Below are 12421 nucleotides of genomic sequence, written 5' to 3'. Positions count from 1 at the left end.
CCGGGCACATATGTGCAGGATGGAATGAAGACGGATAAAGTGCGTTCCCAGTCACGACTGCCTGCATCAGAAGACTTTGATTAGGGAAATCTACGGTATAATGGGCGGACTAAACTGACGATTGAGCTGAAAGCGAGCGGCATGGTTAGAGTTGAGCGGCCAGACGGGCAGGTATGTATTGAGAATGCAAAGAAAGCGTTGGCTAGAGTGAAGAAGAGTATTGAGATTGAAGCCCTGATACGCGGGGGATGGATAGATCACTTTCTAGTAGAATTTGGACTGTCGAAAGGCCATTCTCATGGATAATCGTTAGTGAAACCTCCTTCCTCTTTCGGAAGTATCACGTGGAGTTATCCGTAGACTCTCTTCTCCACAATTTCTTCTCTCCGTCTCCAGCTTCCCCAGTCTCCTTTCGACATGCTCAGACCTCACACCATCCCTTAACGACAAATGGATCCAGATCTCGATTCAGCCTCTCCAAGATCAGAAAGTCGCGTGGAAGACGACCAGCCTCCGCCTAGCAAAAAAGTAAGGACCAATGGGCCACGGCGCAAGCCCGCCTGCCAAACATGCCGACGGCGGAAGATTCGCTGTGATAACGGCCAGCCAGCTTGCGGGTACTGCCACACCAACGAAATACCCTGTGTTTACACTGCGCGCGGCGATGAGCGTACGGTTGGTCAGCAGTATGTCAGCCTACTCGACACATGCGTCCCGTGACCCATACTGAATCTGGCACCTGCAGGGAACTGGCCAAAGTCTTTGAGCGGCTCGACTCCCTGTCCCAGGCAGTCGAGAATATCCAGCACCTCTTGATCTCCAGGAATAACACGCCGCTGGCTCCTCGGGACTCTGCGCCTGCCGTACAATTACAGCGACCCGAGCGTGTCCCCAAAAGAGCACAGGAATGGCAGCAGGACTACCTGCAGATCCCCGCCTGCCGATGCAGCGCTGATGCCGTCCTTACCTGGCCGATTTTTGGTAGCCAGTTCCGAGACAATTCGCTCATCACGACGCTCTTCCAGTACTCCTCGGACGGAGGCGCCGAGCATCAGTCCGTCCAGAGCGCCCATCCGGACACAGGTGGGTTCCGGATCACGCCAGATGAGCATATCCCAGCACTGGTGGATCAGTTCATTCAGAACGTCCACACGAAGAACCCGATCCTTGACCTGGAAGCGCTCGTTCGGTCCGCCAGGCATGCTGGCGAGTACGGTCTCCAGTGGGATGCTCAGTCGTGCCTTGTACTCCTGGCCTGTGCGTTGGGTTGTATATCGCAGCCTTTTACTTCTTCCAGGCAAGGACATGGCCTGGGATGGGGTAGGCGTGTCTCTACGTCGAGTTCATTGGGGAGACTGCGCGAGGGCGAGGCGTTTTTCATGATGGCCCGGAAAAGGATTGGGTTGTTGAACTATTCGGTCATCGGGGCCGAATGCCATTTCTTCGCCGGGGGTATGTCAGCCCCAAACAAGGACAAGGCCGAGCTGAACTCACGCTCCCAGTCTACCTCATGTACACATTTCGCCCCCTCCCAGCTTGGAACCACTTCTACCAGGCCTCGACATTCTACCGCTTGCGGCTGAGGCTGATCGAAGGCCTCGACCGATCCGTCTACGAAGCCGAACAGCAACCGCCCGTTGCTCAACGCTTAGAGCAGAGTCTGTACTGGTCCTGCTTCAAATCAGAGGTCGAGATCCGCGTTGAACTGCCTCTGCCGCAGTCTGCGATTGCCGAATACGAGTACCCAGCTCTCTTCCCCACGCCTCCAACTCTTTCAGAAGAATACCCAACACGCCAAGGTCAAAACCACATTTCAGACTGGGATGTTTGTGATGAGCCCGCTTCGGGTCCTGAGCCACCAGACCTCCTGCCAGGTCAAGCCGTATATAATCACATCACACGACTCTTCAATGAAGAACAGAGCTGGTACTATTACCTAACGGAAGTCGCGCTCCGGCGCATTGGTAACAGGGTCCTGAATGCTTTTTACCGAGAAGACTCGTCAACATGGGCCAACGTCCGCCCGCTGATTCCAATGGCGCTTGAGTTCGAATCGCAGATCAACGCCTGGTTCGCCAACCTGCCACCGTCGATGAGATACTACGAGAGCGGTCCGGACACCACCCAGCACGGCCAAAGGACATCGACCCGAGAATCCATTTCGCTCGAACTTAGCTGGGCGATAGGAAACCGGTTCCTTGAAATCCGCCTCTGGCTGTACCAGCCCTTTCTCTACTACGCCGTCCACCATTACGACCAGTACCACAAGCCCCCACCTATCCACACCGAAGAAGAATCAACCATCATCCAAGACCTCGTAAATTCCGGAATAGACTGCACGCTCAAGATATTACAGGCGCGGTGTCTTCGCCACCGGCACCACGGGATCTGGTTCGATCTGAGAGCGCTGGTGACTGCCTCGCTGATTGTTATTGCCTTTGCGCGGAGTGGCACAGACAGCGTTGAGCTCGCGCGTATATATCGTGCAGGACTAAGGACGCACCTCACTCCGACACTCGAGACGCTCGCGTACTGGGCGGATGAAGCGCCGGATATTAAGAGAGCGAGAGAGGTCTTGGATGGGTTACTGGAGGGGTTGGAGTAGGGCTTCAGTGGACGACTTCAGGACGAAGAAGCCCTGCATTCGAACCTGCGCATCTCGATGAAGCAAATCACTTGCTCCTGGGTTTGGGATTGGGCCCTCTGCAGAAGCGTGTGAGACACACGAGATTGCAGCTTAAAATCTTGAACCTCAAGCAAAGTTAGGACGCTACGAGCAGTACTGTCGGCTGGTTGTCTGTGATCCAACATCATTGACTATTGCGTTTTATGTTATAAAAGCGCATAGTCAGCGCGACAAGAGTTTGCCGGCAATAAAATAGAGCTGCTTGCGGGCCTAGTCCCGCGATACGCACCTACGTTGATCGTTCCACTTTCCCAGACATGCCCTGAAGTCAAAGTGAGATGGCAGATACCGTGGGTGATCACCTGACGACCAGTACGCATGTGACAACCAGAATAAAAGCCCTTACTAATAAGGGTTGACCCTTTTTGGTGTAGTGGCAAAATCTCTCAGCATGTGACGACCGTTCCGGCCACCTCCACAAACAGGCCCATTGAAGCTTTTGAAGCTTACAAATGATTATTGAAAGAAGGAAGCAAGCTTGGCAATCTCAAGAGTCATAGAGGGTATTGGCCTGCCCATCTGCTTACAGCTTTGACAATGCACTCGGAGATAGGGAGTAGACAACCGGTAAGTTATGCCAGAAACTGGAACTTTCCTTACCCTGTATAAAGGTTATGCCTACCGGACTTGGCAAACGGAAATTGACCCTCCCTGCCCGGAGATGATTTATTGTGCGGGGAGCACCGAGGAAGCAGCGGAACAACCGATAAAGTCCGACTAAGTCCGCATACATTCCTCACCTATATAAAGAACCGAATGACAGTCCCTCGTCGTCTTATCCTCCCATAATATTTTCAGCTTATTTGATTCATCGTGTCCTAATACTATGACCCTCCCAACTCGTCCCCTGGGCAAGGACGGCCCGCAAGTCCCCCGCCTCGGCTTCGGCACTATGGGGCTAAGCGCCTTCTATGGCCCTACCAAACCAGACGAAGAACGCTTGGCTGTCCTAGACAGAGCGTACGAACTTGGGGAGACGTTCTGGGATACCGGTACAGTCCTCAGCCAAACTATATCCAATCCTGCAAGACTAACGGGGCTCTAGCCATGCTCTACGGCGACAGCGAAGAACTCATCGGCCGCTGGTTCGCAGCAAACCCCGGAAAACGTGCCAACATCTTCCTTGCAACAAAATTTTTTTTCCGCTGGGTAAACGGCGAGCGCGTGACTGACACCAGCTACGAGAATTGCAAGCGCTGCTGCAACGAAAGCTTGCGACGACTTGGCATAGACACCATCGATCTCTTCTACGCGCACCGCCTAGACCCGAAGACGCCAATTGAAGAGACCATGAAAGCGCTCGCCGAGCTGAAAGAGGAGGGCAAGATCCGTTATATCGGGCTTAGCGAATGCAGTTCCGATTCCCTCCGCCGCGCTTGCAAAGTCCATCACGTTGCAGCTGTGCAGGTAGAGTACAGCCCCTTCTCGCTGGAAATTGAGTCCGAGCAGATCGGCCTCTTGAAGACGGCAAGGGAGCTGGGTGTTGCAGTCGTTGCGTATTCCCCTCTTAGCCGGGGGATACTCTCCGGCCAGATCCGGTCGCGCGACGACTTCGGGCCCGGCGATCTTCGTGCCATGCTGCCGCGGTACAGTCCAGAGAACTTCGAGAAGAATCTCGAGGCGGTCGATAAGCTGGCCACCCTAGCAAAAGAAAAGGGGTGTACGGTTAGTCAGTTGACGCTCGCATGGCTGCTATCGCAGGGAGACGATATCTTTCCGATCCCGGGAACGACGAGAATTAGTGCGCTGGAGGAGAATGTTGAGTCTTTGAAGGTGCAACTTACGGAAGAGGAAGAGAAGAGGTTTCGGAGCATTATCAGCGAGGCTGAGGTTGCCGGGGGCCGATATCCAGATATCTATGCGGGGACGTTGTATGTTGATACTGTGCTGCCGGAATGATTGCGTCTGTACATTTGTGAATATATAACAAAAGATAACTTGATTTACACTGACAATACACAGAAAGGGAGACCTTTGAACTTGTTTCAAATCATTTCCAAGCCTTCTAAATCTGTATCTTGATTTTAGCTCTGGAGATGAGCTTAGTGAATCACCACATATAGATGCGTACGGATGATGCAGGCAGGAACTGTGAGTTGACGGCGAACATGCAAGGGAGCCTCAGGTTGATCGTCCAGCCCGACAAGCCAGGCGAGAATGCCCTTCATAAGCACTGCCACAGCCACCTGCACCTGCAGGGGTTAACTGCCTACCCACGCGAAGACTAGCTGGAGCCTAGCTGGCTTAGCCCTAGTTAAATGCCTACCGTACCCCGCTCAGCTCACCACGCAAGCCAGAACAGGTCCGATTGACAAAGAGTCTCAAGTACCTTCTGGCTTAGCGACCACATCCAGCATACAGAGCATCTCGGCCTCTCCCTTGGGACAATATGCCTGCTGCTTCGCGCCACAAGCCCAAAATCTACTTTGCCTACGGTGGCAATATGCACCTGAAGCAGATGGTCAAGCGATGCCCCAGCGCACGGTATCTCGGTGTTGCAAAGCTCCATGGGTACAGATGGCAAATCAACGAAAGAGGCTATGCGAATGTCGTCGAGGCGTCAGTGGAGACTCGAGAGAGACCAACTACAGTGCAGGGCCTCTGCTATCTCATCGGCGCCGAGGACGAACTGAAACTTGATCGTGTCGAGGGCGTCCCGAATGCATATCAGAAGAGAGTACTTAGGGCGGAGCTGGTTCTCGCGAAGTCAAGTCTGGTTGGCAGAGATGTGAGTGAGATTGCGAGTTTCTCTGGTGAGCAACTGAAGGCTGGATCTGGACGTGGTGAACCTGAAGTGGTTGAAGCGCTCGCATACGTGAGCAAGGATTATATCAAGGATGGTCCCCCAAAAGGTGAGTATGCTGCTAGGATGCGTTTGGGACTGAGGGATGCGCTTGAGCTGGGGATGTCGAAAGAGTATGCCCGGTTTATCGAGAGAGTGGTTGCTGTGGGTAATCGTGCAGCAGGTGCAGGTGCAGGTGGTATGGACAGACCTCCAGCTACATCTCCACGGCCACGACCGCAACCAAGTAGAACAGATGCTCCTCGAGCGAGTCCTCCTACGTCCCCGGCATCAGCCAGCTATTACTATTTCGCCTTTGGCAGCAATATGCAACTCGCACAGATGGTGGACCGGTGTCCCGGCAGTAAGGTCTTTGCAAAGGGCATCCTCCCCGGGTATAGATGGCATATCAACGAAAGGGGGGTTGCCAATATCGTGGCCACGGCGGCCCAAGGCGGCGATGGTAGTGTTGTCCAGGGAATCCTTTTCACGGTCAGTCCAAAAGACGTCAAGACGCTCGACAAAAAGGAAGGAATTGCAAAGGGTTACTACGAGAAGATCTTGCTTCGTGTAAAGGTGGAGCCGTTAGCCATCTCCGGACTGAAAGGTGTAAAGACTGTTGTCGCAGCAGGGAAGCTGGCCTCAAACTCGCAGGCTGAGGCTCGAGAATCACGGAAGCACAGACACGGACAGGGTCAGCATGGGCAACGTGCAGATGGGATAGGTGTGAGAGAGGTCGAAGCCTTAGTTTATCTCAGCAGCCAGTACAAGAAGGACGGCCACATCCGTGCCGAGTATGTCGGGCGAATGCAGCTGGCTATGGCGGATGCGTTGAAGCTCGGTGTCGATGAGGCCTATCTGCGAGCTTCGCTTCATCCATGTGTATTCGGTGTAGACGAAGGAGCGGTCTCGGCCCAGGGTAGGCGGGATATCATTGTCAGGCAGCCTGCTGGCGATGCAGGTGGTGCGGCGCAGAAGAGTGGAAGCCCTAAGGACCCTCGCATCATCGAAAGAGTGCCAGCTGGAACGGGATATCAGGCAGCTGCTTGAAGCATGGATTGTAGTGCCTATAGCCTTGATATATTATGACCCAGGAATAGTCATTCAGCGAGATTTTAGCATAATCATGTACTATTTACTGTCAACTTCGATATGTACAACTAGAGCTCACGAGCTCTCCAATACCACCTTGTGCTCGTCCGTCAACCGCGATAAGCTGGCCAGGACTTCTTAGATGTTTGGCATCTACATCAACTCATCAACTAGGCAAAGCCGTCAGCAACGACCCAACTGACATCGTCAGTGAAGGCAGTGGCAGCATCGAAAGTATTGACGCCCCCATTGCTCGCCACATAGAGCACGTTCTCATAGTGCCTCCAATAGCGGGTCGGGTAGTTCCACGACCGGACCGAGTTGGTCCCGTCGTCATTGAAACTGTCCTGGGGACAAAAGGTAGCGTCCTCTGAGAACAGCTTCGTGCCGTCGTTTGCATTTAGCAAAAGCGCAAAGTTGGAGTGTCGAATATAGCTGCCGGGGGTGTCGACGGACTCGAAGGAAACGCACCCGTTCGCGGCCGCCGTACTGGCCAGCCCGGTACGGACGGTCCAGCTAGCCTGCTGCTTCAGAGTACTCGAGCTAGAGGAGGAGACGACCTGAGTGTTAATGGTGCTGCCGGTGTGCGCGATGTACCGCGTATCATAGCCGGACGTGGTAACCTTCAACGAGACCGTGTCACCAACGGTCAACGCCGGCCCACTGATGAGTGAGGTGGTGGCATATTTGGCCGCAACGATATCGGCCTGCACGGAGTTCTCCGTCGCGTCGTCTGGATACCCGTCCGTCATGGCGCCCTCGTAGAAAGTCCCCTGCGCGCTAACGCTGTTGTCGCCGCCAATTCCAAGGATGATCGCACCTTCCTTGCTCATGGGGTTATAGCCTGAAGCATCGGTTGGGCGAATCCCATTGTAGTACGTCGACAGCGATCCGGATGCAGCATTGCCACCGCGAAGAGCCCATAGGTTCGGGCCACCCTTGAGGATCGCTGTGACGAACCGGTAGGAGATGCTCGGGTCACCGGCATTGTAGTCAGAGCTCTGACCGGAGAATAGTCCATTCTCGAGATCCGCCATGACCCATGGTCCATTGCCTGCGCCATAGCCCCAGGCCGTATTTGTGCCGTAGTAGATAGCCTCCATGTGCCCGTTGCCGGTGTCGAGACTGCTGGTCTCCGCGTTGCCGTAGTCAAAGCAGCACCCGTCGTTATAATGGGTCCCATCAAGAACAGCGTACATTCCCTCGGGCTCATCACCCGTCGCTGTCCCAACGGCCTCGTTATTCCTGTACCCAGTGCCTGGGGAGACGAAGACACCATACGCCTTCTTCCCGTTCAGCGTGACAGGGGCTCCAATAGCTCCCGCAAGGTTATCGTACCCGCCCACGTCCGGGCCGTTGAACCCGCCCGGCGGAGCTTGGGTCAGGTCGTTCCCGTTGCCTGACTGGTCATAGATGATGGTGATGAGGCAGGTAGTGTTCTCGCAGAAGGCGTCCTGCGCCGAGGCGTCCGCAACCCCGCCGGCAGAGAGCGGGGTGATGGTGGTCGTGGTACCATCTGAGGCGCGCTGCACCTGGTACAGCGGGCCGTTGTAGGAGCTGTAGAGGGCGCGTGTGGTGCTGTGCGCTGCGATACACGGGGTGCCGCCGGACGAGTAGATGTCGCAGGGGCCGGCGGCGACGAGAGAACCCGTGGCAAGGGCTAGGGCAAGGACGGAGGATCGTGAGGACCTGGACATGGTCATGAGATGGTCACGCTGACAAGGCACGCTGAAGGAACGGTTGGTGGCTACTGATGGACAGCATCTGCTGCTGTCACTTTGCCCTTTATATACCCATTGCCCAGCCTGCCTGAGATGCTTCCCTCCGGAGAGCAAGAGGGGGTTTGTCAGTGCAGTACGTATTTCCTCCAATAATTGCCTCCATCACGGGAAACCTGGACTCTGCAAGCCGGTTAATTGTATAGAAGCCATCTTCCATCGGTTCTCCTTGAAATGTGGGGTAAGAGTCGATCATCTTGGGATATTCTTCAGGAAGATCCCTGCCAAGGCTAGGGCCTGGCTCTGCATGATCAGCGTCAGTGAGGGGACAAAGCACTCAGTTGGTTTATTGCCTCGGTATCAGGAAGCGGAAAATTGGCGGATATTGATTAACTCTCTATGCCAGGTTGGTCTCGCCCGGTGGAGTATAAAGACCGAGTTCGCTTGGATAATAGGAAAAGTCCCGCTATATAACCGTCCAGGTCGTCTGCCTGGAGTAGCTCGGCCATCTACCTGGGAGTAGCATGCTTGTAGGAGGAGTCTTGCCGGGCTCAGTCGGTTAAAAACAATAAAGGGAAAGAAGCCAGACTAGAAGAGAGAGGGGCAGGACAGTATCCATCCTTGCATGGAGAGGGGTTCCTCGGATAAATACTGTGCAAGAATCCACACAAAGTACCGTGCAACCGTCCAACGATTATCGAGGAAAGCTACGATTATCCGAGTAATGCTAATGCATGAGCCCAGGTTAAGGTAGATAAATGAACCCCTAGTATAAGTAGGGAAATCGGGGTATTATCGGTGCGGGCGGTGCAGGTGATACGGGTGGTGTCACTCGCGAGGGGCTAAGAGCACCAGCCTAGAAAACAGGGAGCTTATTGGCAACTTGGCAGTGCTTGGTGAGCTTGGAAATGCGACATGTAACATGGCCCTAGCTTAGTCGTGTTGTGGTATCCAGTCGCAAGATCTTCCGCCAACCAAGAGCCAGGCTCGAGCTTGTTAGGGCTAATGCCGGGGTGGCCTCGATCTGGGGCCCCGCGTTCTCCAATTAATTTCTTCTACAGGAGGAACGCTATCTCAAAGCGATTCTAGTTCGACGGGGTGGTCAATTGGTGGCTAATAATTGATTCCATGAGCGTTTACGTGTCGATCCACTTTGGCGGCCACGCCTGCCCATCATTATGCTTGTACTATTCGTTGACCGACTATCCTACGGCCGGGCTTCCTCCTATTCCTGTTAGAGACTGCATGGCCCAAGTGTGGAGATTTATAAAGCCCTCGACCTGCCCTTTCTGCTTGTCCTCCTTGGTGACCCCGATTTTCTCTTTTTTCTCCTTTTGGCCGCGTTGGTGCAGTAGTGATCAGCCCCGTCGATGGCGAGAACCACAAGCATCAGGTGGGCGTCTGGGAGGCCACAAGCAGCACCCCTGAGCCTGCTTCTGGCTTTCAAATGCTTCACTATTGTTATGAGGTAGTTCGACATGTTCCTGAACACAGAATTTGTGGCTCTGAAGCATTTCTCATAGGCTTACTGCGTTCAAGCCGGACCAACGATTGGGCCATTTCTACCACTGGCAGAGTGCTCTCTTCCAGGCCGGACAGCGCGATGCCTTTGTGAGCGTCTGCTGGGCCAGAACTAACAGGATCGAGTACCTCACTGTCCTTTATATAGCACGATAGATGAACGAGTATTGGAAATATCAACTTCAGTTACTCATACCAACATCAATATACCTTGTTGGTTCTGGGTAGAAGCTCGCGTACAAAGTCCAGTACGAGTATTCCCATTGATTTGGGAGGAAAGCGTTTCAGCAACAGACGATGGACATGCGAACTCTCATTAAGAGCTTACAGGCCGGCGACTCCTCGGGATGAGAGCCGCTGAAATGGCGGGCTTGCAGCTTGACCTTTCTGCCACCCAACTGCTTTGCTTGCGTTTATAGATTCCTGTGACCCGAAACCAGGTGCTGTGCTTAAAGGTTTGGCAAGGCCTGCAAGCGAGATAGACATCCTCAGCAAGCATTTGGACGAGGCTGTCGAGCACAGACGAACCTTTGCAGATCTCTTCGACTCTCGCCCACGTCACGAGTCTCCTTTTGTCCAGTATTTCCAATGCAATGTAGCATTTATGGTACAATAACTGGCTTTGCGGTTGTCATCCATTCCACATCCTCTCCGATTCAGGGTCTTCGCCGTAGCCCGAGTAAACCCGCGCAGGTAGGAATGACAGCTGAATGAGCACGACCAGAGAGCAGAAGACTGGAGGTAGGACTTTTTGCGTTATCAATCAAGTTCTATTTCACATTTGGGCGTCCACGTCCAGTCCATGTTCCTTGAGTGATCTTATAGGAATGACGTTGTGCGGCCTATCGTGCCCTCAAAAATATTAACCCGCGATGAACTGACATACGAGCTGTCGCTGTGTATTGTGGTAGAAACAAACTTGTCGATCTGACTGGAGAGATATCTGGACATGGCAGGCTTCAGAGGTGACGGCTAACCATACATGACAGTTAGCCATCCATTTTGTGAAAGGTATAATCTTGCCGGCCGTTACTGCCTCTTTTATTTACAGTGAGGTTTGCTCATTTCTGTCCATATATCAGGGTATATTTGTGTTGGGCAAACTTTAGTGGCTGTGCATGTAGCACCTGCACCAGGGCAGCTGCGAGTATACACTACAGTGCCACTCATGGTTTGATCAGCGGCTGAGCCTCAATTCATATGGTAACCTAACCTGATTTGAAGCTTTACTCCAGAAAAAATTCAGATACCATACTTTGTATTACTTCGGACTCACTTCCGACAGCTGCGTGCGTGGTGAAGACCCTAACGCGACTCGGAGAGTTCCCATCTGAGTATAAATTTTTTTTTTTTTTTTCTTTAATCTTTAATATTCCGTACGACTTCCTACCGCCCAGGCAGTATTTATATCGGAAATGGATGTCCTTGTTCTCTCAGCTTATATTGCAATCTATCCGATAACCCTCAGATACATAACTCTGAGATTAAATTCGGCACACTCGGTGTTTCATATATATGTCGATCTCTATTGAAGCCGCTGTCGGTATTACGGCTGCGATTCTCGCGGCGGTTCCTATCGGCATCTCAGGTTACAAATGCTGGAAACACAAGACGAGACGTGGGTGTGACAGGAGTAAGGTGCTCCGTCTCTTACATGAGATAGCATCAATAACGCATCTGGGCTTGAAGATAGTTCGCGGACCTATGACTTGCCAGTCTGGCGCCATCCAGAAGGTAGAAGTCAAGAGGATTACGGCGCGCCCTATTCCAGACCGTTCTTAGCACAGTGCACAAACTCTGTGAATATTGGCGGTAGGTAATCCACATTGCTGACGTGAAATATTCTGCTTATAGTCCTATACTTACGGCCTGATTTTAAGCCCTAGTTATGCCATCTCAGACGGACACGATCCACCTAGCAACAAACATCACCATTTCTGGAGTCAGAGATGTGACGGTTTAAGGACTAAATCTTGCGGGATATCTTTGGCGTGTAGCAGGATATAGGATTGACTGGAGCAGGAGAGACTGTCCTTGGGTTCCTTGCACGGCTTCGTTTGTTGGTTACTCTCCAATAAAGCTTATCGATACAGTTACTGGGATGCTATTTACTTCCATTATTGTGAGAGAAGTCGCCAAATCTCTGACAGCGTAGAATCATATCGAGTGGAATTCTGAATCCTGGTCATACTCTTGAGGCCGCAAGCCAAGGGTGACAAGCACAATGGTATTGCAGGTCCGATCTGCCGGGACTCTATAACTGTGACTCGAAGACAGTCTATAGCGTTAAATAATAGTGCTTTGATGGTATATTCTATTGGTGTAGTGGTTCCGCTACTTCTTATAATGGACCCGAATATGGCATTTTACATGACTGCAAGGCCAGCTATTAGTCTCTTAACCATTGTGGGATCATGTTTTATGTCTTCGCAATGAGTGAATACCAAATGTAAGGATATAACGGTAATGCTCACTGTAATTACACGAAGAGCCCTATAGACAAGGTATGGGAATTGGAAGCTTATGTCATTGGACACAAGCATCGCGATTTATAGGTGCTAAGTTCGTCGCCACTCCTAGTCTACGCCTGGCGCGCGAGCTCAAATCATAGTCATCATGCTT

The 12421-nt window shown here is 52.5% G+C and overlaps 4 protein-coding genes across 4 annotated transcripts; 3 read left to right on the top strand and 1 right to left on the bottom strand.

Moving 5' to 3' along the window:
- Window positions 1-450: 450 nt before the first annotated feature.
- Window positions 451-2614, top strand: BDW70DRAFT_169463 (Zn(II)2Cys6 transcription factor; the record flags this gene model as incomplete). Its single annotated transcript, XM_073742690.1, has 3 exons — window positions 451-686; window positions 746-1452; window positions 1503-2614. The coding sequence occupies 3 exons, from the start codon at window positions 451-453 to the stop codon at window positions 2603-2605; spliced, it is 2046 nt and encodes a 681-aa protein (XP_073599853.1). The 3' UTR covers window positions 2606-2614.
- A 497-nt stretch (window positions 2615-3111) lies between these two features.
- On the top strand, window positions 3112-4780 carry BDW70DRAFT_128308 (NADP-dependent oxidoreductase domain-containing protein). The gene is made up of 2 exons (XM_073735416.1): window positions 3112-3678; window positions 3732-4780. Exons 1-2 carry the CDS (start codon window positions 3513-3515, stop codon window positions 4583-4585), a joined length of 1020 nt encoding a protein of 339 aa, XP_073599852.1. The 5' UTR covers window positions 3112-3512; the 3' UTR covers window positions 4586-4780.
- A 135-nt stretch (window positions 4781-4915) lies between these two features.
- On the top strand, window positions 4916-6605 carry BDW70DRAFT_128306 (gamma-glutamylcyclotransferase family protein). The gene has a single exon (XM_073735415.1). It carries the CDS (start codon window positions 5076-5078, stop codon window positions 6516-6518), a length of 1443 nt encoding a protein of 480 aa, XP_073599851.1. The 5' UTR covers window positions 4916-5075; the 3' UTR covers window positions 6519-6605.
- A 125-nt stretch (window positions 6606-6730) lies between these two features.
- On the bottom strand, window positions 6731-8274 carry BDW70DRAFT_169461 (alpha-L-arabinofuranosidase B; the record flags this gene model as incomplete). Its single annotated transcript, XM_073742689.1, has 1 exon — window positions 6731-8274. Exon 1 carries the CDS (start codon window positions 8261-8263, stop codon window positions 6731-6733), a length of 1533 nt encoding a protein of 510 aa, XP_073599850.1. The 5' UTR covers window positions 8264-8274.
- Window positions 8275-12421: the final 4147 nt, after the last annotated feature.

The sequence above is a fragment of the Aspergillus foveolatus genome (assembly GCF_047715535.1).
Source record: "Aspergillus foveolatus strain CBS 279.81 unplaced genomic scaffold BDW70scaffold_4, whole genome shotgun sequence".
In the NCBI taxonomy this organism is placed as follows: domain Eukaryota; kingdom Fungi; phylum Ascomycota; class Eurotiomycetes; order Eurotiales; family Aspergillaceae; genus Aspergillus; species Aspergillus foveolatus.
The sequence above is the reverse complement of the archived record's forward strand: the minus strand, read 5'-3'. Positions and strand labels throughout refer to the sequence as shown.